This window comes from Hippopotamus amphibius, chromosome 3 (genome assembly GCF_030028045.1).
Source record: "Hippopotamus amphibius kiboko isolate mHipAmp2 chromosome 3, mHipAmp2.hap2, whole genome shotgun sequence".
NCBI classification, from domain to species: domain Eukaryota; kingdom Metazoa; phylum Chordata; class Mammalia; order Artiodactyla; family Hippopotamidae; genus Hippopotamus; species Hippopotamus amphibius.
Genome location: NC_080188.1, coordinates 167,382,528 through 167,410,203, shown reverse-complemented (window position 1 = coordinate 167,410,203; position 27,676 = coordinate 167,382,528). Strand labels below are relative to the sequence as shown.

The following is a 27,676-nucleotide window of genomic DNA, read 5'->3' as shown; positions in this document are numbered from 1 at the left end:
TTCATGAAAACTGGGTGGGGTTTATATTTGCACTCTCTACAAAGATGCATGCTTTCTCCATTTCTCCCAAATACTGGGTGCCTTTCTAATGCCTATTACTACCCAGGAATTATCATTTGGCAAATTTCTAGGATATAAACTTTCCTTTGCAGAGTTGCTGTATCAGAGTTTTTTGTTTGTTTATTTGTTTGTTTAACTCCCTCCCACCAAAACGAACCTCATTCCTCAGAAACTGCTTTCTGCTAGGGAACTACTATGAATAAAACCACCCTAATATTACCAGGTTACATATTTGCAACATAAAATGGGCGTGCTGAAAATACAGTACCTTTATCCTAAAAAAGAAAATTCAAGGTAGGGGTTTCCAGAACTGGAACAAGTTAACAATAGAAAATGTTTGGGGTTAGATGGCTCTTTAATGATCCACAGATTGTACCACTTAAGAAGTCACCTCTTGTCTTTACATGAAGGGAACTTAATTTGCAGAATGATGTTCCATTTGAAGAAGCCATCCTTGACTGTGTGGTATATTTCTTTTCAATAGCCCAAGAATTGCTGGTGCAGTGTTTTATAAATAACATTTAGTGTAAAGGAGTATCTATTTACATTTAATAAATAAATAAATAAATGACTATCTGCATGGCTGTGAATTTTTTTGTTTCTAATTTCTTATTTATTTGTAAATAGATAACACACTCACATGATACAAAATGCAAAGGGTACAAAACAGCATACCATTAAAATTATGTTTCTCTCCTTCCTCTGCCCCTCACTGATCCTGTTTCCCTCTCCAGAGGCAACAATTACTACCGATTTCTTAAATACCTTCCCATGGATATTTTATGTGTTTACAAACACACACATACACATACTTTCTTTTTCACACAGACACTAGCATAATATACATACTGCTCTCTACCTTGATTTTTTTCACTTATTAACATGTCTTAAATATCCTTCCATATTAGTATATGCTAGTGCCTTGGTTATTTTAACAGCTGTGTGGTGTTTAAGGAATGCCTATGTTATTTTATTTCATCATCCTATTGAGGGATATACTGTTGCCAATCTTTCATATTATTAACAATATTGCATTAGTAGACTCACTGAATGAACACCTAGAAACAGAATTTGTGTCCATGGGTATGTACATTTTTACTTTTGAAAGATATTTCCCAATTGCTCTTTTTCCCTCATACACTCACCCACTGTGTATGCATGGCTACTTATTTAAATCTCTATTAAATCAGCATTTTACCAGATGTTTTGATCTTTGACAATTTGGGGAAAATTGTAAAAATTTTTATAACCTGAGAACCAAAGGTAGTTAGGGAGGTGACAACTCAGCATAAGCGTAAAGGGCATTTACCTATCTTTTCCGTCTGTGATATGAGACAGAATTCCTTATCTTACTTTTTTTTTTTTTTTTTTTTTTTTTGCCCATGCCACGCAGCTTGTGGGATCTTAGTTCCCCAACTAAGGGTTGAACCCGTGTCCCCTGCAGTGGAAGCACGGAGTCCTAACCACTGGACTGCCAGGGAATTCCCTCCTCATCTTACTGAACTCAAGAACTTGTCCCTAAGTAGAGGTATTGGATTAAAATAGTAAGTTGATCTTAAATCAAAAGTGATTAAGATTTAAGTAGGTTACCTCGAAAAGTTAAAAGACTATATACCAAGAGGTCCTTATATAATTTTGGCCTTGACGCTTTGGAAACAGGGGAAGACTGTAACCTCTCTAGGGTTTGCTAGCTTCATGATTCTGTGATTTCTGTAATTCTGCAGATATATGAAGTATTAAACAATGAATGGAATACTTTAATTACCAGCATTCACAATTATGGTTTGCAAAATAAAGAGAAAACATTTCTTTTATAGATCACCAAACAGAAATCAGGAGAAAAGGGGAAACCCCAGCTGCCTCAACCTTCACCCTCCTAGTCCTGTGGTCACACCCAGTTGGAGCCATTCAGCCTCACAAATTGTAAATTCACACCTCTCACCAGAACCACAGTTCCTGGCCTTCCAGCTACCTCATTCCATTATTCTTGCCACATTTATCCTCTCAATTTATCAGGCCACCTCCCCCTGCCTCTTCCTTCCCAAGCCAAGACAACCCAGTCTTCTCCCCAGTGAGAAATTTATCTACATCACTATCCAGCCTTGCTTTCTCCTTCTTCTTTTTTAAATTTTTATTGGAGTACAGTTGATTTACGTTGTGTTCATTTCAGGTGTACAGCAAAGTAAATCAGTTTATATATATGTGTATATGTATGTATATATGTGTGTGTGTGTGTGTGTGTATATATATATCTCCACTCTTTTGAGATTCTTTTCCCATATAGGCCATTACAGAGATCTGAGTAGAGTTCCCGGTGGTGCTTTCTTCTTTCCTAACATAAAAATGCAGCATAAACTTAATGTCCATCCTGACAGATATATAACCTTAGCCAATTTCTTCCCTTTCTCTGTGTTGTATCTAAATTTCAGTTTGGGCATTGCATTTATGCTATGGGCGGCGGTTGGGTGTGGACCTAGTCTGGGGACTCGTGCCATGGAGAATGCGACCGCTGTCTGTTAGCTCCGCCAGCCAGTAGATCACTGTCACAAGCCGTCTGCTGGATGCTGCTAGGCTGTCAGCTCATTCAGCCCTTTAGGTGCTCTTGAAGTCATTCCACTGAAGCATGGGACTGGCCTGGGCCCATTTTCCTAGACACTGTTGTTCAGTCTTCCTTTGCCCTTCTTTCATGAAAACACATTTTGAAAAGTACTTTGGATAATATAAACCATCCATGTATTTATCACCCAAAATGAACAAATACTACTCTTTCATATTTTCCTTCAGTAGAGTAAAGGTGAAGTCCCTTATGTGCCCTTCCCAGCTTCACTCCCTTCTCTCCGTCATTCCTTAGAGACAACCAGTAGGGTGAATTTGGTACAATCCTAGTCCATGTTGTTATCCTTTTGTTTGATATATTTGTAGCCAAAACCAATACCTGGTATTTGTTCTTTAAATGTCTACAAGTAGTATCATACTGAATATAATACACTACAATTTAATGTTACAGAGTATTTTCAAGACTCATTCATGTATTGATACTAGTTATCTTAACTTCTGTATAGTATTTCATCAAATGAATATACCATACTTTACCTGTACCCTATTCATTCATTCTTAGGGGTATTTCCAACATTTTATTAATATCAACAAAATTGTAGTGACTCTCCTACCCTGCCCCCTTTCACCATCTGCTGCTCCTTAATTATCTCTGTCTTAGTAAATGGCTTCACCAGGCACGTTGGCCAAAAACCTCAGTCAGTCTTGAACTTTTTCCCTCACACCTCAATTCCCCATCACCAAGTTCTCTGCTCTGTGTCTTGAATCCAATCACTTCTCAACACTTTTAAACAAGTCCAAGCCACCAATGTCTCTTTCCTACTACTGCGATCGTTTTCTGCCCTACCCCACACACTAATTCCACTTTACCTTATGTGCTTTCTTTCCTTCTCCCAATGTTCCAAGCTTATTTCTGCTTCAGAGCATTTGTATTTGCCATGCTTTCTTGCCTGAAATGTACTTTCCTCAGAGCTTAAACACAGACCTTGCTCCCTCATTTCTATAAGTCTCTCCTCAAATTCATCTACTCAGGAAGGCCTTCCCTGTCCATCCTACCAGCCCCCATCCTTTCACCCTGCTAAACCTTGCTTCAAGTTACTGGACCCTCCTTGAACTGGTACATAGACTCTTCTTCTAATAATTTCTTTTAATACTTATAAAATATCTATATCTGTATCTAATCTATATATCTCCATAAGTCTGTTTCACTTAGTTTCATGAGAGCAGTCTTTGTTCACTTTTTTATTCCCAAAGCCTACTATGATGGTTGGTTCTGGTAGGAACTTGATAAATATTTACTCAATTAATGAATTAATGTATCCTTATGCATTTTTCAACATTTCTTTTAAATTATGTATCTGGAGGTGGAGTTTCTGGATCATAGAAGTGTGCATTTTCAACTGGACAAGGATTTCTAAATTGCTCTCCTAAGTGGTTGTACCAGTTTACACTTCTACCAGCAGTAGGTAAGATTTCTTGCTTCCATGTAACTAATAGTCAACACTTGATATGGTGAGGTTTAGAAATATTTCCCAGTCTGATAGATACTTTATATTTCTCTGATTACTAGGGAGGTTTAGCATAGTTTCTTTTACCAATTTTTCTGTTAGGTTGTTTCCTTCTCTCTTACTTATAAAAGTAATTTATATTGTCTGAATATTGATCCTTTGATATATATGTTACAACTATCTTCTCCCAGACCATGGCTTTCCTTTTAATACTGTGTGTGAGATATTTTATCAAACAGAAGTACTAAATTTGGAGTATTCAAATTTATTAGTCTTTTCCTATATTATAATTTGTGCTTTTGGTGTAACATTTAAATAATCCTCCCTTTCCCTGTGGCCATCATGTGTTCACCTATAATTTCTTCTAATAAAGTTTTAATTTTGTCCCAGGTTTAGATCCTTAATTCACCTGGAGTTTAGTTTAGAGCAGTGGTTCTCAAACTGTAGTATGGGGATACAGGGGTCCCCAAGACTTTTTCAGGAGACTTGCAAGACCAAAACTATTTTTGTAATAATACTAAGACATTATTTGCTTTTTTTCACTCTCACTCTCTCATGAGCAGCAGAATTTTCGAGAGGGTACCTGACGTGATGATGCCATCACTCTGGCTAATGGCTAATGTAATGTGTGCTATCTGTTCATGTGTTTTATATATTTCTTACTTTTAATGTCCAACATAGTGTCTTAGTTGGTTCGGGAGGCTATAACAAAATACCCCAGACTGGGTAGCTCATAAAGAGCAGAAATGTACTACTCACAGTCCTGGAGGCTGGAAATCTTAGGTCACGGTGCCAGCATGGTTCGTTGAGGGCCCTCTTTCTGGTCACAGACTTCTCATTGTATTCTCACATTGAGGAAGGGGCTATATAGTAAGTCCTCTACATATGAACCTTCAAGTTGCGAACTTTCAAAGACGTGAATGTGGGTTCCATCGTCAGGCATGAGTGAAATTGCATCTTGCCCTCCATCTCCTATTACTGATGATCCTTTAGTTCTACCGTCTCCTACCTCCTCTCCCTCCTCCAGTCAGTAACTCTTCTTGCCTGTTCACTCGATGCCAGCCCCTACATGCCAGCTGTTGAGCTGTACTACTGTACTTTTCAAGGTACTGTACTATGATTAAAAATGTTTTATTTTTGTGTTTCTTTTTTTATGTATTATTTGTGTGAAAAGTATTATAAACCTATTATAGTGCAATACTATATAGCTGTGTTAGTTGGGTACCTAGGCTAACTTTGTTGGACCTAAGAAAAAATTGGACTTACAAACGTGCTCGGAAACGAACTTGTTTGTATGTAGGGGACTTACTGTATAAAGGTTTGTGAGTTCTCTTACAAGAACACCAAGTTCATTCATGACGGCCTCCATGACTTAATCACCTCTCAAAGGGCCCACCTACTAAGGCCATCAACTAGGATTTCAACACATGGATTTTGGGGAGACACAAACATTCAGATCATAGCATATGGCAAATATCAACTGATATAACCCACATAAATAAAAAATCTTGAGGGATCTTCAATAATTTTTAAGAGTGTAAATAAGTTCTGAGACCAAAAAATTTTAAGAACTGCTGGCATAAGGTATGAGATAGTGATCTAATTTCATTTTTTTCAGTACAGAAAGTCAGTAGCACCCAAATTTGCTAGGTCTATAATGTTTCCTATATCATATGCCAAGGTCCCATATATACTTGCATCTACTTCAGTGATCATCTTCATACTACAACACTGCACCTATAGCTCTATGAGGAATCTTCCTATCTGGGGAAATAAATCACACTTCCTTGGTTTTCTAGATTTGTCTTGGCTCTTCTTAGACCTTTTCTCTTTATAATTAACTTTAGAATTAGTTTGTCAAATTCCACAAAAATATTTTTGCTGGGATTTTGATTGAAATTGCACTTAATTGTAGAGTACCATATACTTATGGTATTGATTTTTCTGTGAATTTAGTATTACATAATTTTTATTAAAATCTTCCCCGCCTTTGGTATTTTAGCCATAAAGATCTTACACATTTTTGTAATATTTATTCTTGGGCATCTTATTATTTCTATTGTAATTGTAAATGGGATATTTAACAACCCCCCCCCCCACTACATAGGTATACAGATTTCCTATTACTTAGGTATATAGGATTGCTATTGATTTCTTACACTGATTGTGATTTAGAAACATTGCTGAACACTTAGTCTAATTTTTTTTTTCCTTGAAGAGCTTCTTGGAGATAAATGATGTTGTCTGCAAATATTTTGTTCTCTTCTTTGCTAATGATTGCACACCTTTTTTTCCCTCTTAAATATAAGGACTAGAACTGGTAGTATAATGTTTAACTATAGGGTTATAGCAGGTGTGTCATGTTCTTGACTTTAATGGGAATGCTTTTATAGTCTCATAATTAAATATGATGTTTGTTATAGATTTGGTATATACACACAAGTCAATATTCTTTGTTAGCTAAGAGATTTTGTTTTTAAATTATAGTTCTTGACATTTTAATTTTCTTTTTATCTACTGAGATGAACATATGGGCCTTTTCCTTAAACTGATAATAAGGTAGATTATAGATGTATTTTAAATTTTAGTACCAACTTTATATTTGAGGTAAACTTTATTTGTGCTTGATATATTATTCTGCATATGCTCCTGGATTTGATTTCCTAGTTATTTTAATTTTCATATCAATGTTCAAAAAAGTGAGATTCATCTATAATTTTCTTTGCCTATAGAGTTCTTCTCCTATTTTGGTATCAATATCATAGTAACTTAATAAAATAAGCTAGGTTGTCCTTACTTCTATTGTCTGGAACAATTATATAATATGGGATTGTCTGTCCCATTAAGTTTGGTAAAACTTACCTGTAAAACCACCGGGCATGGTTTCTTTGGCAAGCGATGGGGGAAGGGGTTGAGAGACTTTGGACTACTGATCTATTTTATTAATGACTGATTTATTCAGATTTTCTATTTCTTCTTAAGTCAACCTTTTAATTTGTATTTTTCTGGTAAATTGTAGGTTTTAACCTCAGTTTTCAATTTATTGACATAAAGCCACTCAATATTATAAATTGTATAGCATAAACAATGATATTCTTAATTTCTACTATATCTTTAATTATGTACCCCTTGGATTTCTAATATTGTTTATTTATGCTATCTTCTTCTTAGTGTGGCTTGCTAAAAATTTGTTTTATTGGTCTTCTCAAAGAACCAGTCTTTGGATTCATTGATCAACTGTATTTTCGGGAGGTTGACTCTATTCATTTCCAGGTCCTTGAAGAGAATGGTTAGTTCATTCACTTGAAATACTTTTTAATAAATGCATTTAATGCCATAAATTTCCTTCAAATGACTGCTTTACCTGCATTATCCAAGTTTTATCATGTATTTTCTTTGTTACTCTTTTCTAAATGGTGTGTAATTTTTTATTTAAATCATGTGTTATTTAGGAATGTGCTTTTAAGTACTCAAACATATGAGAATTTCTAATTTAACTACATTCTGCTCACAGAATCACTATAGTGATTCATTAAAATACCTAGCCTGGTCAAATTTTATAAATGTTTGATGTGTGTTTAAAAAGAACGTGAACTCTCTATTTGTTAAATGGAGGGTTTTTATATATGTGGGTATATATTATATTCTCCAAAGAAGACATACAGATGGCCAACGGCACATAAAAAGATGTTCAACATCGTTAATTTTTAGAGAAATAAAAATCAAAACTACAGTGAGGTATCACCTAATACCAGTTAGAATGTCCATCATCAAAAAGTCTACTAATAATAAATGCTGGAGAGGGTATGGAGAAAAGTGTGAACCCTCTTACACTGTTGATGGGAATGTAAATTGGTGCAGCCACTATGGAAAACAGTATGGAGTTTCCTTAAAAAACTAAAAATATAGTTACTAAACGATCCTCTTCTGAGCATATATCCAGAAAAGACAAAAACTCTAATTCGAAAAGATACATGCACCCTGATGTTCATAGCAGCACCATTTACGATAGCCAAGACATGGAAGCAACCTAAATATCTATGACAGATGACTGGATAAAGAAGATGTGGTATATATACAATGGAATATTACTCAGCCATAAAAAAGAATGAAGTGTTGCCATTTGCAGCAAGATGGATGGACCTAGAGATCATCATAGTAAGTAAAGTAAGTCAGACAGAGAAAGACAAATATCATATGATATCTATTATACAAGAAATCTAAAAAAATGATACAAATGAACTTACTTACAAAACAGAAATAGCCTCACAGACATAGAAAACAAATATAGTTACCAAAGGGGAAAAGGGAGGAGGAATAAATTAGAAGCTTGGGATTAACAGATATACACTACTATATATAAAATAAATAAACAACAAGGTCCTACTGTATAGCACAGGAAACTATATTCAATATCTTGTAACAACCTATAATGGAGAAAAATCTGAAAAAGAATATATATATAAAGTGATATATATATATAACCGAATCAAAGCGATATATATGTAACTGAATCACTTTCCTGTACACCTGAAACTAATATAACATTGTAAATCAACTATACTTCAATTTAAAAAACATTATAGACATCTCTGTTCCCTAAAGATGATCCATTCCCACTGGAATAGAAGTCCACATTGGCAAGTAATATTAAAATGGCTTTACAATAAGTGCATTCAAAGAGATAAAATATCTTTAAATAAAAGCTTAAGAAACAAAGAAGATATGAATTAAGGAAAGATGAATATGAAAAGTACTAGATAGAAAAATAGACATTGTGATAAAAATATTCAATGAGATAGACTCTAAACTTGTTACAGTCACAGAATGAACTTTTTCAGCTTTGTTAGAGGTTTACTTAACAAAATCATAACATTTAAAGTGTACCTTCTGATGATTTGATATACACATACATTGTGAAGGGATTACTCCCTCCCAATTAATCAAGAAAGAATTATTGAATTAGAAGATTAATTTATGGAATTCACGCAGAACACAGCATGTATTTTATTTATTATCTATTTATTATTTTTATTGAAGCAGAGTTGATTTACTATAATTAAGAATTAAGCTATAATTCAAGAATAATGGTGAAATAGAAAACTTTTCTTTCAAAACTGAGTTTACCAACCATAAATTTTTATTGACTAAATTGCTAAATGATGTATTGCAGCAAAAAGAAAAGTGAGTTCACAATGAAAATGTGATATTAAAGAAACAAATGGTAAACACAAAAATTGATAAATTAGATTGATAAATCTAATTATACATTGTGTAGTAACTTTTATGTTATGTTCTAATAAATATGGAACTAAAATTCTAGATAGCAATAACTTCTCATTACATTTGGTAGCTAAAACACAGCCTTGTTGGGGCAGAAGAATAGTTGTATTTTAAAAACTATAAATTGTTAGGAAAATAGTTAAGTATACATTTAAAAATTTAAGAGTAGCTGCTTACAGCATAGACAAAATATAATCTATAGTTTCCAAATTAGTAGAGGTAAAAGAAAGAGAATTTTAAAAGTTATCAATTCAACAAAAGTAGTTAAGGTAAGCAAGCAAATAAAACAAGAAGAATGCACTGTAAACAGAAAATCAAAAGCAAATGGTAATTTTAAATAGATCATATTCATATGTTGTTTCCAGTTAAACAACAGAGACTGTCAGGAATAAAAAACATATACCCAGCTACCTGATGTTTACAAAAGATGCACCAATAATAAAATAGCATAGAAAGGTAAATAAAAGTAAAAAGTTATAGCAAGCAAATAACTAACCAAAAAAAAGTTATAGTAAAATAGTAGTATCAGATAAAATTGTTTAAAGCAAGTATTGATAAGGATAAAAAGACATTACAAAATGATTTTTTAAATCATTAAAAATGATAAACATTTAAAATTGACTTAAAAATTACCAAGAAGTTCTATCTAGCTAATGGTATAACCATGAAATTAAAAAGTAACAGAATTATTAGGAAAAAAAAAGATCAACGACAATATTGGGAAGTTTTAATATAACTTTATTAGAAACTCTCAGATCAATTAAACAAAACTAAGTTGAGAGATTGGTTAATGTTTTTGAGTTAATTTGCCTTGGTGCGAATTGTAATTTGCAGCTCATCTTAAATGGTAGCTTTATCTTTCTACCTACTCCACTCCATTTCCTGTTTTTGTGTAGCCTCTAAGTAGATCCAGAGACCCCCTGGTCCAGAACTAGGTGTCACAGGACTCCTGACCCTCAGGGATATTGGGGAAGATAGCAGACCTGTCTGCTAGGCAGGAAAGCAGACTGGCACAAGTCCTGTGTGCACTGGTTTCTCTCCTTCCTTCCACTACCATAGATAGGTTGGGGCTTTGTTTGTTCGTTTATTTATTTTGCTTTTTAAACTCTAGGTCAGGGTGAAAATCATTTGGAAGCTTTTCCCAAATCCCAGTTCCACAATGAGCCTGACTAAGGTGCCACACCCTGAATGGGGTGCTGTTTATCCCCACTACTCTGAGGAATTCAAACTCCTAGCCAACTTCTATCTGCTTGCAGACCCAGGAGACCATCAGGGCCACAGTTCTAACCTTACTAGCCTAGTGGTGTTGCATTTTCATTTCCGATACCTAGAGATGATTATCTTGTTAATGAACCCAGAGACGTCTTTCAATTTTTTTAAAAAACCGTTTTTGTGGTTGGAGTTCTAGGAGAAGATGTGGAAATTCAAAGTATAGCTCACAATACCATTTTGACTATTTTCCTCTGCCTTTCTGGATGAGAGAAACTCTGTGGTCTTGCTACTTTCTTTAGCTTTACTCAGCAATGGGGATTGAGGTTTCTTCTGTTCTCAAATGCCAGAAACCTATTTAGAATCTCCATAAATCTCCTCAGGCTTCTGGCTTGGGATGGGAGGCAGAGTACAAAGTCCCTTTGTTTCTTGCTCTCCTCTGATTTTCTGGATTGATCAATTTGAGGAACTCAATATATTCTGGTGCTGAAAGCCTTATCCTTAAATCATTAGTCTTTGTCCTGAATTCTTCAGAGTCTATGTGATTTTGCATACTGAAGTTTTGAAATCCTAAAGGGCAAGGGATAAAAGAAAATATTGCGGGGGTGGGGTGGTAGGGGTGAGAAACTCCACAATTTACCATCTCGTTATTATTCTACCAGAAAAGAGATTTCCATCTCTGCCCTTCTGTCCTGAAAGTCTATCTCTTTCCATTTGCTTAGAAGCCACATTCCTAACCACTCAGCCTCTCTTATCTCTTGTTTTTCTATCCTGGATCCTTTCTGCTGAAGGCTCTCACCTTTTTGTAGGACAAAACCTCTCCTAGCTCTCTCATTTTACAGGCAAGCTTTCTGAAACCACTCAAGCATCTTTAGTTACTATCTACATGCTGATGATTCCCAAATTCACAACTCTAGCTCAAATTTCTCTCAAGCTCTCCAGATCCTCAAGATCTCTCAACTCTAGACAACTACAGTTCAACATGTCCACAACAAATTCATCATCTCCACATCCATTCATCTCTTCAAACTATTTCTTCTCTTATGTTTTCTATTTCCATACAGTTTCCCAAACAGAAACCTGGGAGTCTCCTTGATTTCCTCCTCTCCATCTCTCTCAGCCAGTAAGTGACCAAGTCCTGTCATTATATTCCCATTTATGTAATATTTATAGCCAAGTATTTATTACATACTGCTAAAGCCAGAGCAATATAATGAATTAAAGATGAGGTTAAGGTAGTAGAATAAAAAAATAAATAAAATGTCATTGGATTCAAGGTAAAAATAGTTTTGGTAAAGGGAATATGATTAGTATTACCCAACAGGACAGAAAGTTTAAAAGAATAGAAATTTACAAGAGATAGTTAGATTTAGTTAGAAGGTTCCTAGTAATCTCAAAATCACCTAAGGGGTAAAAGAGGACTTTCTGCAGAGTGTCTAGAAGTTTAATAACTGTCTGGACTGTCCTGCTTTGTACTGATTTGTTTTAAATTGGTGTTTTCACTCTTATCACAGGGGTAAGAAGACAAGGTAACACCCACTTTGTACCCACAGGCCAAATTCAAATGATATATTTTGTTTTGTAGAATATCAACTTTTAAAATGGCAGTACAAAGTTTCTCATGGTCTATATCAGCCTTTTCAAACTGGATCATTAAATGGAATCATCTCCAACTTGTCAGGCAGCAAGAACCAGGGATGTCCTATTCAGCAGATAGAGATTACTGAGTCTGAAAGTATGTTTCAGAGGTCGCCAAGTCCCTTTCTTGTTTTTAATTCAGGGTGGGAATCTAGTCATTTCTTAGTGTCTCTCACAGAAAGTAGATTCTAACAGATGTATCTAACAACTATTACCACCACCAGGCAGTGTGCTTCTTTGCTCATCTATCCCTTCTTTCTCTTCCTCCAGACTTTCTAGTTTTCTTTTTCTCTTTCCCTGCTCTTCCTTCTTTCTCAGTTCAGTTTTCCTGCCTCTCTTTTTCTTTCTCACCCATAAACAGGGAGAAAAAAAGCAAATGTTGAGTTTCCTGACTGGTCACATTCCAGAGAAAGGAGGAAACGCAGATTGTTATACAACTGGGAGGGGTCAGGTATGACCTAAAGTTGAGGGACGAGGAGAGAATTCTAAAGGTAAGAGAAGGCAAGGGTTAAGTAAAGGTTTAATTTTAGACCTTTATTACGTAAAGCGATTCTTTTGCAAATCCCATCTGGGGCATTTCATCCCTCTCAGGCTATGGTGGTTCCCAGTAGGTTCAAAATTGCCAATGAAGGTCAGTAACGATGTATTCAAAGATGATTTCCCTCATCAGTTTTTGCACAGAAGTATCAGTACCTGATATTGTGTTAGAGTGAACTTTAGGAAATGTGTCAGGAATTGTCTCTAATAAAGTCTTTTTTTCAGTCACCAGGATATGAAAAGCTATTACATTTATTTTTAATCTATCTCCCATTCAGTTTCCAGTCTTACTCTCAGGCTGCTGTAACCTGGCAGATAGTTCAGGCATTCTTTAAAAACAATGACAAACAATGAAACTCCTAACAACAGCAGTAACCAACACAACAATAAAATCTACTTTATTTTTTTGGTTGGTGGGAGATATTGAAAAATATAAGAAATAAAAGCCACCCATAAATAATTCTCTTCACAGAAATAACTGCTCTTAGTCACATATTGTATTTCTGCTCATTTTCTATATAATTCTTTGCCATAGTTATACTTTATTATAGTATATAACTTACATAAGTTATACTAACTTAAATATAACTATGACATAGAATGTCATTGTATCTTTTGGGCATATTTTAGTGTAGAATACTCTTAGCTATGGTTTTCCATCACTTTTCTGGTGGTTGAACTATATATATTTCTTTTCCTGCTGGCAAGTAGAATTTGAAAAACTTAATTCTGCAAAATCTCATTTTTTAAAAAATTTATTTATTTATTTATTGGGTCTTCCTTGCTGTGCACAGGCTTTCTCTAGTTGCAGAGAGCAGGGGCTACTCTTCGTTGCGGTGCATGAGCTGCTCATTGCAGGGGCTTCTCTTCTTGCAGAGCACAGGCTATAGGCACACAGCCTTCAGTAGTTGTGGCATGTGGGTTCAACAGTTGTGGCTCTCGAGCTCTAGAGCACAGGCTCAGTAGTTGTGGCGCACAGGCTCAGCAGCTCCATGGCATGTGGGATCTTCCCGGACCAGGACTCAAACCCGTGTCCCCTGCATTGGCAGGCAGATTCTTAACCTCTGCGCCACCAGGGAAGCCCTGCAAAATCTCATTCTGAAGGACTTCACAGTTGACTGGGACACAAGTGGATTATCCGACTGCATGCCTTCACTTGATCTCCAGGTGGAATGGTTCCAAAGACCTCTAACAGCTTTATTACTCATAATATAACTGCCCCTTCACTCTCCTCTAAGCTTTAAACACTGAGAGCAAGACTGTATTGTTAACCATTTGCACCCCAGTTACTAGCATATGACCCAATACATAGAAAATTCTCAATATATTCTTTGTTTGTTTTTTATAAATTTATTTATTTATTTATTTTATTGGCTGTGTTGGGTCTTTTTTGCTGTGCACGGGTTTTCTTTAGTTGTGATGAGTGGGGGCTACTCTTCATTGTGGTGTGCGGGCTCCTCATTGCCGTGGCTTCTCTTGTTGCAGAGCACAGGCTCTAGGCTCATAGGCTCCAGCAGTCGCAGCACATGGGCTCAATAGTTGTTGCTCACGGGCTCTAAAGTGCAGGCTCAGTAGTTGTGGCGCACGGGCTTAGTTGCTCCACGGCATGTGGGATCTTCCTTGAGCAGGGATCGAACCCGTGTCCCCGGCATTGGCAGGCAGATTCTTAACCACTGCACCACCTAGGAAGCCCCCTCAATATATTCTTGATGATTGAATGAATGAAAAAGTGAATAAAAAAATACCAGAATTCAAGAAGATCCATAACTCATCAGGCTTTCTCCTAAGTATCCAGAAACAACCAGATTAAGGTTCCCAGAAGTAAAGGATTGGTTTAGATTTAGATTTGTCTTGAAAGAGCAGAGAAAGATAGGAATTGATCATCAGCTGAACATTCCTTATAGACCCTAAACCCTTTACCTAAAGTTCCTACCGTGCTTTAATGCTACAATTTAGCTGTCCCACAAATACTTACAGAAAAGTAATTTCACCTTTGCTTTCTACAAGCTAATTACCTTCTGTAACACCTAGGCCACTGCCACCTACATTTTGGAAGTATTGGCATCCCAATAGTTGGCATGCCTTACAGGTTTACCACAGGACCACTATTAAAGAAGAACTAAAACCACACATGTCCTCTTGTGCTGGAATATGCTCTCATATCTAGTAGTCCAATGATATTAAGAATTTTTATAAATGTGGGACAAACTATCTAGGTTTACAATATGTAGAATTTTTCTGTGAACAGAAAAGACCCTAGGATAGTTAAGCAAAGCAGAACAGTACTTGGGTACCTATCCATAGTAAGCCTTGAAGTAACAAATATATGTCCGGAGTTTCTCTGCTTTTCATCTATATCACATTTTAACTTGCATTAAAAATGGAAGTGGTAAAATAATAAAGGCATGCATGTGTGCATGAGCATGCGTGTGCACGTGTGGTTTCCTACAGCTTTGAAGAAGAGCAGATTTATGACACTATCAGTATCACATGCTCTGTGCTCAAAAATAGTTGTCTACCCTCCAGAAATTAGGAAAGTGGACACTACAAAATAGTGAAAGTTTTTTTTTTCTTTTAGTTGGGTGTTTTAAGGGGGAAAAAAAGGCAGCTTCTGGGTAATACAACAGATTTTGACATGAAATACCTTGATTTTAGACTACAGACCCTCCGATGGTTTCAGTGGTACTGTGCTTGGAGTAGTAAAGAGATCCATGAACACGAAGGCCTTTGGACAACATATAGTGTAAGAGGCTAAGGTTTTAATTTTCTTTTTTAATACTCTTCAGTCTTTCCTATGGGCATTTCTCCTTGTCTTCTCCAGATGGGCCTGCATCCATTAAATTAGCAGACAGGATTCAAAGGTGTGGTTCTTTCCCAGAGGTATTTTCTTACTGGGTGTTGAGAGAAATTCTTGAAGATTAATAAAGTTTCCCTTAGTAATTATAGGAGAGTTGAGAAGGAGAGAGAGCCAGCTCTGACTACCACTCTCTGTCACCTCACTGTCTCCCAAACCAGAAGTTTCTTCTCTTAAATCTTGGACTGTAATTCTTCCTGACTGTTCTGGAGGCTCAGTGACTCTTTCTTAGAAATGAATGAATAAATTCACACTTGGTGAACTGTTTGAGAAAGGCTGCTGACCCTTGGTTTAAGAAATCTTGAGCAACAGCAGACGGGAGTTTAATCGTCAATTTGTATCTATCTCACTATTTGAAGAGAATGAATTACTTACTTGATTGAATCACTTAGCTCTAGGTCTGATTTATGGTAATAAAGAGAATATGGGCCAGCTCATATACACTGTGTCCTCGAGTACTTCAACTGATAAATCATTCTCATCAAAGTAGAAACACATTAAGTCCCTATTGTACACATGATTTGGAAACAATCAAAATATGTAGGTTAAATATTAAATTAGTGCTTGTTAAGGGTTCATGGAACAGGTGAGATGTGTATTATTATAAAAAGGGAGGAGGCTTGCTATGTATTAATTATCAGGTTACCAAAGCTCTGGGTAAATTGGATAGCAACGTTAAGAGTAGCTTCTCAGCAAGTACTTGATGTCTGGTTGAAAACCGGCCACTCTGCTTGGGCAGAAATGTGCTTATATTACATTGTTTTTAGTGATAAGAGGTTTTTTAAAAGTTTCAACCTTCTGGAATCTGACTTATAATGTTTGACATTGTATTCTTTTCTGTAATCAGTCGTGGATAAAGAAATCTATCTTTCAGCACTGAATAAGAATAAATTTGGGTGTGTGGTCAGATCTATGAGTATTACAGACAAAGACTAGATAAACCTTTCTTTTAAAAAATAATTTTATGCTGCAGTAGTTCTAAATTATTAGTTTTAGCTTGATATAAGAGCAAGAAGGCATAAAAATAAATTGACATTCATCAAGTACCAGTGTTGTGTGTCAGGCACTCATACATTCAGTCACCTTGTATCATCATTAAAGTTCACAGGAAGCCTGTAATAGGTAATGTTTCCATTTTGGTCAAGGAAGAAATTGGAGTTCAGAGACTGAGATGGTAGAGTTGGGATGCACACTCAGGTCTCCTAGCTTATGGTCTTTCCATAAAATCACTTAGGCATAAACTGAAAAACTTGAGATCAGGTAGGATTAAGCAAAATAAAACAGCTTCTCATCTATAATTTCTTTTGGTTTAGATGTAATCTTTATCTGCAGGAGAAAAAAAGGTGAATAATATTACAGAAAGATGCTTGTATTCTACAAATCTGTTAATGGGGGCTAGTGGAAAGAGATGAGATTGGAAAATGTACATTAAGCAATATGTAAATTTGGGTCATAATTTTTCTGACGCCTATTGATTTTTTTAAGTTATTTTCAAGATGGGCATCAATGTTTTACAATCTGTAAAATGTAAATGTTACTATTCTATCTAGTTTGTAGGGACACTAAAGCTATTGAAGAATCCTGAAAAATTCTTAGGAAAGCTGCTATAAAATATAAAGATTGCTTATATGTCTGACCTTCATCTGTGCACTTAAAGCACTTTGTTCTTACCTTAATTGTTGAACCCATAACATTGCATCCAAATCACGTCTCTATTCCGTGGTATCTCTACCAGAATGTGGGTTCCTCCAAGACAGGGACCATGTCTCTTCCATGGTGGTATCCACAGTTACCTGGACAGTGTCTGAAATATAAGAAGTGCTCAGTAACATTTATTAAACAAACAACAAGAGGATTCATTTTTCTGACCCCAGCTCCTTATCTCCAAAATGAAAAGATACTAATATTTTTCTAGATTGCTTGTCAGGCGTGTCATGATATGTGCTGGTGTACTGCTGACTGGAGATAGAAGCCACAGACATATGGCTTATGATGATGATTACTAAGGGGGTGGCTATGTTACATAGCATAAAATTTTTATTCTGGCTAAAGTCTTTTTTTTTTTAATCTAACCAATAAATTTCAGGAAGGAAATCTAAGGTATTTTAGGTAATATGTGGTAGTAATCTCCATCCTTGGGCTCACAGGATTGAAGAAAAGCCGGTTCCTAAACCAGAGATGAGAACAATCTCTCACTAGGTGGCTCTCTTTCCCGTGAGTGGGCGGCCCCTCGGTGGGTGGAGGGACGATAGGGGGCATTGTACAGCTGCGATCAACGCGTGTCACACCGCATCACAGAAGGCGCAGGCAGCACGAGGGGCATAGTTCAGTTTCTATTTCGTTAATGATAATCTGTCCTTGGGATTTATTTCAAAGCAGTTTATACTTTCACTTCCTCCAACCTTACACATAGACATTGGTGCAGTCTTTTAGTAGGTGCGGTGTCAGGGGAAGGATTTTGAAAGCGCCTTTTCACCTAGCATGAAAGACAGAAGGAATCAGGTACCCCTACCGAACCAAACCCAAATAGCCCATTAAAATTCTTATTTTAACTATCCAATGAGGGCTGCGTTCCTGGTGGGATTTATACTTTTACACATCCTAAAGTACTTTGGGAGAGCTGCTTAAACAACTCCACAATACCAATGGAAAATATAATCTGTAAAATGTCAAGTAATTTTTTCAAACCATTAAGACGAAGACTTTTGCAGCCACTTCTTACACACTCCATACTATTATTGAACCCATTTACGTTATTCTGCCTTTTTTAGCCTCAAACATGAGGCAAAATACACATAATAAACATTCAAAAAGATTTGCTCTAAGAACGAAAAGCCTTTTCCTGGAAGCCTTTCATTGGAACTTCGCTCAAGTATCTAGGTTTTTCTTGATACTATTTTGCCCAATGCTTTTCTTCTCCAACCTAAAAGGTAGTTACAAGCTCTAAAATACTACAGACGCCTGAGAGAAGGAAGAAGTTTGCAAAGGAGAAAGGAACTCTGAGGTCTGCTTTTGATAAGTAAGGGGGACTCCCACTGCGGGGGGTGCCTCTCAGAGGGATGGCGGTCGTGAGCAACTCGCCAGTCCCCTGCCCCTAAGTGCTGAAAAGCCACATGTTAGCCTTCCAAGATGAGTTCCCACTCTCACTCGGGCCTCCTCGCGGCAGGAGCTGGCTCGCGAAGGCCGCGCGGGGGACTCCGCGGAGGCTCGGTAGCCTAGAGAGTGTGCGGGGTGGGGTTTGGGGGATTTCTGTAAGGGGTGGGCCGCCGAGGGAAGCCGGATGTCCCCGTCGGCAGAAGAGGGATCTCGGCAGTCGTGTGCCGCTCTCCTCCCTCAGGGACCCCGTCCTGGCGGGACCCCGCCTCCCTGAGCCCGAGGCGGTTGTGGGGAAACCCCTCGCCCGCCTCGCCGCCTGGCGCCGCCGCCTCGCCCATCCTGCTCCAGCCCGCCGCCCACCAGCCTTCAGGCCCAGCATCTTCTGCGTAGGCCCGGCCCTCCCCACGCCCGACACGGAGAGGAAAACTATGGAGGTGGTTCCCGCCCATAGGCGGGTGGAAAAGCCCATGGTGAATGCCTCGGGGTCTCCCCCATTGCTGCGGGAAAGGGAAAGGGAGGAGAAAACGAACTTCACCGCCCAGGAGAACCACCCGGATTCCCAACCTGCGGGAGGCCTTTAGATGGAAGGGAAGCCAAGGGGGAACCCTGGGCACTTTCCGGGGAATCCAGTAGCCAAGGGAGGGTCATTCTGTCTGCACACATTGGTTACTATGACAATACAACTACAGCCTCCAGTTGCCTTGGCAGCTGCTTATCCAATCGAATTGGTTTCTTTTCTCTTCATCCCTGGCCTCCACCCTATCCCCTCCAACAGTCTCCCTGCGTGCAGAGGGAGGGGCCACAAAAAAGAGGAGGAGGTCCTTATCGTCACTCTAAGGCGCGAAGGCCGACCAGAGACGAGGGACTGGCGGCCGGAACTGTAGGAGGAAGGGGCGGTGTTTCCGGTAGGGAAGACTGTAGGAGTGGAAAAAGGAAGAGAGAAATCGGGTGGAGTGGAAAGATGGGGGAAGACTTTGAGTGTAACTCCCGGTTGATTTGGGCTCGATGTTCCCGGTGAGGCTGGGGTTGCCCCCTCGCGCGGGAGGAGAGGGGTGGGGTGGCCGGAAGCCGCCAAGCGCCTCCAGTGGGCCGCTCAGCAGCCGCACAGGCGCCGCAAGGCTAACTGAGCCCAAGAGTGAGCGCTACAGAGAAGCGGAAATCACCCGGAGGAACCGGCGCCGCTGAAGTCTCGCGAGAGAGACCCCCACTTCCTTCCTCTGCTGCGCCCTCCTCTTTCCCCCGCCCCCATCCCTTCTCCCTCCCCCTCCCCCCTCCCGGGTCGGAGTGTCCCTGCGCCCCACGGGCCGGAGCAGCAGCGAGCGCAGCTTTCCCCGCTCCCTCCCCCTCGCCTCACTCACCCCCCACCCCGCCGCCGAGCGAGGAGGAGCCGGAGGAGAGGAAGATGGCGGCGGCCGCCAGCACCCGCGGTGCCGCGGGGCCGCTCCGAGGAGCCTGAGAGACCCACAGAGGCTTCGCGGGAAGACGCGGCGGCGGAGGATGAGCCTGCAGAGCGCGCAGTATCTCCGGTGAGTGCCGAGGCCGGCCCAGTACGTAGGGGCGAGCGGGCCGAAGGTTGGGGCATGGAGCAGCAGACACAGAGGTGGTAGGTCTGGGGTGGCGGGGGAGTTGCCGTGCGCTCTCCTTCCCCGGCAGGGAGGCGGGGGCTGCGAGGATCCGCGGGAGGGGGCGGAGCGGGCACACACAGGGGGCCTGGCCCCCCGCGCGCCGCGCTGAGTTCCCGCAGAGCCGGCTAGTCTCGGTGCGGAGAAGGAGGTTAGGGAAGCGTGAGAGTGTGTGCGCGCGTGCCCCGGGTCGCGGGCTCGCGGGTGGGGGGAGGCGCCCGGGGAGGCGGCGGCGACCCGGAGTGGAGGTGGGTGTGGAGGAGTCTGATCCTGGTGGCGGGGAAGCGTGGTGCGGTGTGGGATTGGCTGGAGCGATGCATGGGGAGAAGACCAGGTGGAAGTCTGCCCACCTGGGGTGTGTGGGGGCCCCGGTAGGGCGGACTAGAGGAGGGGAGAGACCGCAGGAAGCTGGAGTTTGTTCTTCATTCTGGGGTTGGAAGTACTGAGGAATAATGTCATCTGTAGACAGTTGGTCGAGTGGGGGTGGGGGGCATAAAGAAGGGAATGGATGAGGAAGTGAGGAAAGAGGGAGGTACCACGGCCGGGGTTGGGTTCCCCAGAAGAAACTGGGTTAGAATCCGTGCAGTCGGAAGATACCATTCTGAGAGTCGTGTGGATTCATTAAGAGTGGTGTAAAGAACTTGTATGTCGAGGTAGAGTGACGCATGGGTGCAGAGTGTGAGAATATGTGATGTGTATCTGGGGAGGCTTGGGGCGGGGGGGGACGATTGATACATATTGTAGGAGGAAGAAGGCTGCACACACATTGGAACCAAGTGCATGGTGGCGAGAGCATATTGCACCAGCTATTGTGCAGCTAGGAAGGTTCCGTAGAAGCAGAATAAGAGCTTGGAGGTAGAGGTAAACGAGGGTCAAAATCATGATGACAGAGAAAAATAAGATTGTTAGAGCCTGAGATTAATTAGGGAGTTGCTACTGCTTAGAAAAGGGGAAGGAAGACCCTGAAATGGGTCCTTTTTGTCTTTAAGTACAGAACTAAGAAGGGCAAGCTTATGGGAAAATGATATTAAACGTGGTTTCATACCTTGTGGAGGAGGAAATTGGATGGGGTAGAAGTCTGAAATGAGCAGAAAAGTCGCTTGAGCTGTTTAGTGAGAGTATTGATGTGTGAGTGGATTCCTGCATGTTTAATGCAAGAGAAGGTTTGTAGTTAAGTGATAACACGAGGGTAGCTATTCTGGCTTTGAAAGTAGTAATCGTTTTATTAAGCAGAGTGTGTAGAGGAGAGAATGATGAGATCTTTCAAGTATGGTGGAATGCCTGAGTTTAACACACAGTATGTATGCCCAGTGACTATACGGTAGGTAGTTGGAATGATACCCGTATATCGAAGTCCTTTTTCTCCTTTATTATCCCTTTGTTGTTTAACATATCAGATAAACTTAATAAATACAGCTGTGGCAAAGATGTATGATAGATACTGTAGAGGAGAGATAGGGAAACTGTCAGGACGGTCCTTAATTTTAAAGAACTTGTGGATTAGTATATACCAGGCATGTAAAATATGGTAAGGATAATGAAAGATGCGCCAAGTATTATGAGTCCAAAGGCAGGAGATTACCTGAGCAGTTGAGGTGAATCCGGAAAAGCTTCCTTTATTTATCTGCTCATTCATACACGACTCATTAGTCATTTTGTTGATCACCTATACAGGAGGCATTGTACTAACTACTAAGAGTAGAAAAGTAAGAACTCCACCCTCCTCTTATAGGGTTTACAGTCTGTTAGGCTTCAAGGAGAAAATGGCACTTAAAATGGACCTTAAGGATAAAAAGTATTCTGAGAAATGTGGATTGAGAAGGAGGAATCCATGGAAGGAAACTGAACAGAGATATATAGAAAGGAGGTTGGATGCTGGGGGAGGTATTCAGTCCAGTTAAAGAAGAATAAGGTGATGCAGCTAGAAAAACTTGAGTTTCATAGATTAAGTTTGACCTCTTCTTTTTACAAATGAAGAAAGTGTAGCCCCAAGAAGTTAAAATTGTTGAGGATCATATAGTTGGTATGTTGAAGCTCTATCTCATATGTAGGTCTTCTAACTCCAGATCAACTATACTGTATGCGACATGTCTGAATTCATCCATTCTTTCCACAGATATGTCTTGAGAGCTTACTGTATTGTAGACACTGAAGATTCAGTGGTGAACCAAAGAGTGAACATGGGAAAGTATATTCTTATAGAAGGATGCAACAAAAAAACATATAAACAGATACATATGTTTACCAAGTGATGGCAAGTACTAGGAAGAAAAATAAAGCAAGACAGCGATGTGCTGTTTCATATAAGCAAGGGTGGTCAGGGAATGCCTATTTGATTAGGTGCCCATATTTGAGAGTATCTTGAATATTATGATCTGTAGTTTATAGTTAACAATGGGTGGACAATGGAAAATCTGAGATGATTTGTTTAGAAGGGAAATCACATGTTCGTAGCTACAAATTAGGAAGATGAATCTGTGTAGTGGGCATGTAAGGGCCAGAAATAAGGTGGTGGCAGTGGGACTAGAAAGGTGTGATGAAAAGCAGATTGGGAGAGTGGTGGTTATTTTTAACAGGAAGATCAGTTGGCTTTGAGAGGCTTCTGTGTTAATGTATCTTATATTTTTAAAGTTAGCATGGTAAGGAAGACTTATCCTTAGTTTGTGGAATCAATAGTAGACACCTTGAGATGAATTTAGTTCGTCGAAGAAGGGAGAAGAGAATAAGATAATGAGCACAATGTTTAAATGGCCTAAATTCTCCAGCTGAAGTTGAACAGGCACAGTTGAACAGGTGTAGGACCTGGAATCACTTAAAGATTCCTGAGAGCCATTCTTTTCTCAGTCTTGTTCATTTATTCTAAGTAAATAAAGCAGGTCTTAGGGCTAATAGTAGCCTGGGACAGAGGTGGGAAGAGGTAATTAAGTAAAGCTTGTACCAGCCAGAATTTCCCTCTTCCTCTTCTTTAGATAATCATTCCATTTAAAGTGTGCTGTGAGTAACTAGTGGTTACCAGTGGGGATGCAGTGGGATGCAATATAGGGGTAGAAGTGTCAGAGGTACAAACTATTAGGTGTAAGACCGGCTCAAGGATGTATTGTACAACATGGGGAATATAGCCAGTATTTTGTAATTACTGTAAATGGAAAGTGACCTTTAAAAATTGTATTAAAATTAAAAATAAAATCTGCTATGAGAGACCAGAGACTTGTCTTCAGGGAAGCATTGTGTTCACTTTCTTTTCTTTGATGAATATGGAACCATTGGTTTTTATAGACAACTTAGGGACGATGCTGGCTATTGCTGAGTGAGTGTGGTTGGAGGTATAGATAGCAGTTATTCATTGTGACTTTCACTTTAGGAAGAGTTTGGTTGTCTACCTTTGCTGGTGTTAAGGCCATTACTGGGCAATTTTTAGACTGCACAGCTACAGATCTTCCCTCATGTAGGAGAAAATTAGTTTTGTCCAGCTGAATTATTTGTTAGAGTAAATGAGCTAGGATGTCTGGTGTTGAAATGGTGGAATGGTGGCAAACCAGGGAGTAAGGTGGCAGTTTCCAAAGAGTGAGAAAGGAGGATATGAGGTAAGAAGCATCAGTAAGAGAGAGGGAATCAACAGCAAGGGGACTGAGTTAGTCTAGAGTTGTAGAAGTAGAGCATAGATGAAAGGAAAGAAAACCTATCCTCTGTATGGGTGATGTTCTGGGCAAGAAAGGATGATGAAATTTTTTTGTTAGAACGGAAGTGTCATTTCTTGAAATAGTGGACCAGTAGGATTCCTTTCCAAATGATTAAGTAGAGAATACTTTCTTATATTTTATAAAAATAAGAAATGGTCTTAAATATTGGGCATCTAGAATGAATAACACTGGAAATTTAATACTCGAATTGAAGAAAAATTCAGTGTTTTCTCTTTTGAGTTATGACAAAACGGAAAGATTTTTTAAAAGACTTTGACATCTTTGTTAAGTAAAAGAAAAGGCTGTATTGAATATATTTCATTTGAGAAGAGTGGGAGAAGGGTGAGGAGAGGCTATAGAAGAGATAGTAGATGAGGTATAATATCATGCTTTAAAAGAATAGCATTTGAGAGAATAGAAATATGGGAGTTAACATGTCAAAGTTGGAAAAACAGGGGTGGGGGAGGTATTGAAGTACCAGACAGGGAGGACATCACTGAAGTTGTTTTGGAAGATGAGAAAGTAGAATAATCATAGCCATAGGGAATACCAGTCAAACAGGTCAAATCTGGTTATAAGAAGGTGGCACCGGTGTCACTGAATGATATCTGCTGTGGTTGTGGGAGGCAACTTTTCATACTCCCCTCCCTCTTTCCTCCACTATTCTTCTCTTTTTGTCTTTAATTTCTTTTTATGCTGAAGGTTTTTCAGTGGGATCCACTTAAGGTTGATCCCTGGTGTTAGACCACTTTATAGGAAAGGGCTACAAATTGTCTGTTTTGTTAGAAAATTTTTGTATGATACCTCTATGGGTGGAGAGGTGCATTCCAGTTGCACAGTTTCTTTGTCAGAAACTTTGTTACTGGAAGTGGAAATAATATAACAGCCACAAGGTTGTTTTCTGAGACAGCAGAAAAATGGTTGTCATTTAAATACTAATTAAAATATCCAGTATATTGTAGGATAAAATTTGTCACTGTAAATTTTGAGACAGGGAGATAAAGGGAGGGGATGAGACTGGATAAATTAGCAAGCAGAGTCTTATTCTAGCCTGAGGAGGGGAACAAGGTCATGGGATTATTTGGGAGAAATATGTATACCAAATAGGGTGAGCTCCAGGTTCTGGAAGAATCTGGTAATATTGGCTGGATATTCACTGTTGCTAGAAGCTTCAAGAAGTCCTATAGCACATACTGATATTAATTCACATGGTCACAAGTCTTCCCCTGACCCATCCACCCCTCTCCCCAGTCCCATGCCCAGGATTTAAAATAGCTTTGGTCCCAGAAAATCAGCCAAACATGGCTGATTTACCAGAGATGGGAAAACTGTTTGAAAAAAAATGACCTTCTCTTGAGGCTTTATAAGTCTGTTTTTTGTTGTAGTAGTGTTAATAGCATTTTATCTGCTTGGATATTAACTGGCTAAATTATTTTAGCAGTTAATTTCAGCTTCCCTTGTGGTTTCAGTTGGATTCAAAATGTATACTTCCTGTCTTAGCCTATGTTTCATTGCTTTCTAACAGCTGCTATGTTTTACCTTCCTGGCTGGTAGATGAAGCAATTGCTGAGTTTTTGTTTTGTTTTTTAAGGTATGTTATAATAAGATCTGGAGCCACTAGTATAGCAAGTTTGTCATGAGGCAGTTTTGAGGTGGAGGGGAGTTCAGACTTGAAAAGGGCTAGTTTGTTTTATGTTGGAGAAATACTGTTTTGCAGCCTCCAACTACGTCTGTAAACTGCCTACCCTTTCACATTTTTGTTATTGGTGGCATGAATGAGTACCTGAAAGTTTAGGTGGGTTCGTTTGATTGATCTTTTTTGTGTGTTTTGGATAGTGGCTTGTTCATCTGTAGGTGGGTATCTTGGCAGATGGTCATCACGTATTGCATTTAAGTTTTGTAATCAAGCTATATTTTAACTCAGTTGCTGAAATGTTGTGGACAGACTTATCAATAGTCTAGGAGGTTATAACTAAGAAAGGCTAATCAACAGTTACAGAAAAATACAGGGATGGCATTTTGGCAGATATGTCACATGTTAAGTGAGAACTTGTAACCGATTCCTTTCTTGTTAGCATGTAAGTGGAGCTGCTTAGGCGGGTTGTTTTCACCTTACCTGAGACCCAATTTTTAAGTCGGTGGGAAGAGTAAGTGACTACGTTAAGAAAATCTTAGGAATCTCCGGTAGACTAGGTAACAAGATTGTTCAGGGTTTGTGCTGGATAATTCCTTGTTGTGGAGAGCAATCCTGTGTGTTGTAGGATGTTTAACAGCATCTCTGGCCTCTACCCACTAGATGCTAGTATCATTCTTCGCCATTTGTGACAACCAAAAATGTTCCACACTGCCAAAAGTTCCCTGTGGGTGCAAATTTACTTAGATTCGTTCTTTTTTTTTTTTTTTCTCCTCCAAACTACAGATTATTTGTAAGGCTTCTCTTAACAGTTTTCTCTTAGGTAGTAACATGCTAGTTACTATCTTTAGACTTTACCCATAGAAACTTGTACAAGTTTTAAATGTATTTTTTAAAAATCTGTGTTTTATTTTACTGGCAATTATTGAATACTTGTATGTGCAGTGCACAATGATAGGGGCTTTGCCTATGGGAAACTCAAAGATACTGGAGAAAGACATGTAAGTAACGGTAATAGTGGATGAACTGGTAAGTGTTATGATAGAGAAACAGGTACTGTGTAAGTTTAGGAAAAAAGAACTTTATTCCACCAGAGTTGGAGTGAGAAAGGTATCTTGGAGGAGGTGAGATTTGATCTGGGTTTTGAAATACGGATAGGACTTTTAAAAGTGGATGTTGGGTAAATTGACATTTCAGGCAAGAAGAATGTCTCAAGGTTCCTTTATTCCAAATACATTAAAGAAAATTTTGTTCACTCCCATTTGATATATGACATTGGAAATGTGGCCAGCCCTTTCTACGCTTTTCTTAGATAAGATAGGTTATGGGGGACTTCCCTGGTGGTGCACTGGTTAAGAATCCACCTGCCAATGCAGGGGACACGGGTTCGATCCCTGTTCTGGGAAGATCCCACGTGCTGTGGAGCAGCTAAGCCTGTGCACCGCAATTATTGAGCCTGCGTTCTAGAGCCCACGAGCTGTAACTACTGAAACCAGCGAGCCTAGAGCTTGTGCTCCACAACAGAAGAAGCCACCACACTGAGAAGCCCACGCACCACAGTGAAGAGTAGCCCCCACCCACCACAACTAGGGAAAGCCCACGCATGCAGCAATGAAGACCCAATGCAGCCAAAAATAAATAAACTAATTAATTAATTAAAAATAAATAAATAAAATCATGTATTAAAAAAAAGATAGGTTATGGACAGAGAACTAGAGATATGCGAAGTGGTAGTTCTGAAAACTTGATGGCTGGTATAGGTCTCGAAAAGGGAAAAGCAGTTTGGCTAGAGTTTTCTATACCTCAGTTTCCACATCTGAAAAGTGAGGATAGTAGTATCATCTATCCCTTAGAGTTATAAAGGTCAAGTGAGTTAACATGTAAAGTGCCTGGGATAGTTCTGGCATATAGTAAGTATGTAAGATTTAGCTATGTATCAGTATAATGCCTGAAAATTAACCACTGGTACTGACTAATCTGATAATTTTGCATCTCTGCCT

General features: G+C 39.2%; 2 protein-coding genes across 7 annotated transcripts in view; one reads left to right on the top strand and one right to left on the bottom strand.

Annotated features, from left to right (window-relative positions):
- Positions 1-20,238, bottom strand: part of NMNAT2 (nicotinamide nucleotide adenylyltransferase 2) — a 187,127-nt gene extending 166,889 nt beyond the window's left edge. The window contains exons 1-2 of the mRNA XM_057725772.1: positions 20,100-20,238; positions 17,317-17,449 (exon numbers count right to left, since the gene is read on the bottom strand). Of these exons, the coding sequence (XP_057581755.1) occupies positions 17,317-17,339 (23 nt within the window). The 5' untranslated portion in view covers positions 17,340-17,449; positions 20,100-20,238. The remainder of the gene's footprint in view (positions 1-17,316; positions 17,450-20,099) is intronic.
- SMG7 (SMG7 nonsense mediated mRNA decay factor) overlaps positions 20,130-27,676 on the top strand; it is a 71,653-nt gene continuing 64,106 nt past the window's right edge. For 4 of the 6 annotated variants that reach the window (XM_057725771.1, XM_057725769.1, XM_057725770.1 and 1 more), the window contains exon 1: positions 20,130-20,267. Coding sequence is in view for 1 of the 6 variants with exons in the window: in XM_057725768.1 (XP_057581751.1) it covers positions 20,239-20,267 (29 nt within the window). In the remaining 5 variants the exon portion in view is untranslated. The remainder of the gene's footprint in view (positions 20,268-27,676) is intronic. The other 2 variants (XM_057725768.1, XM_057725767.1) reach the window with 2 other exon arrangements.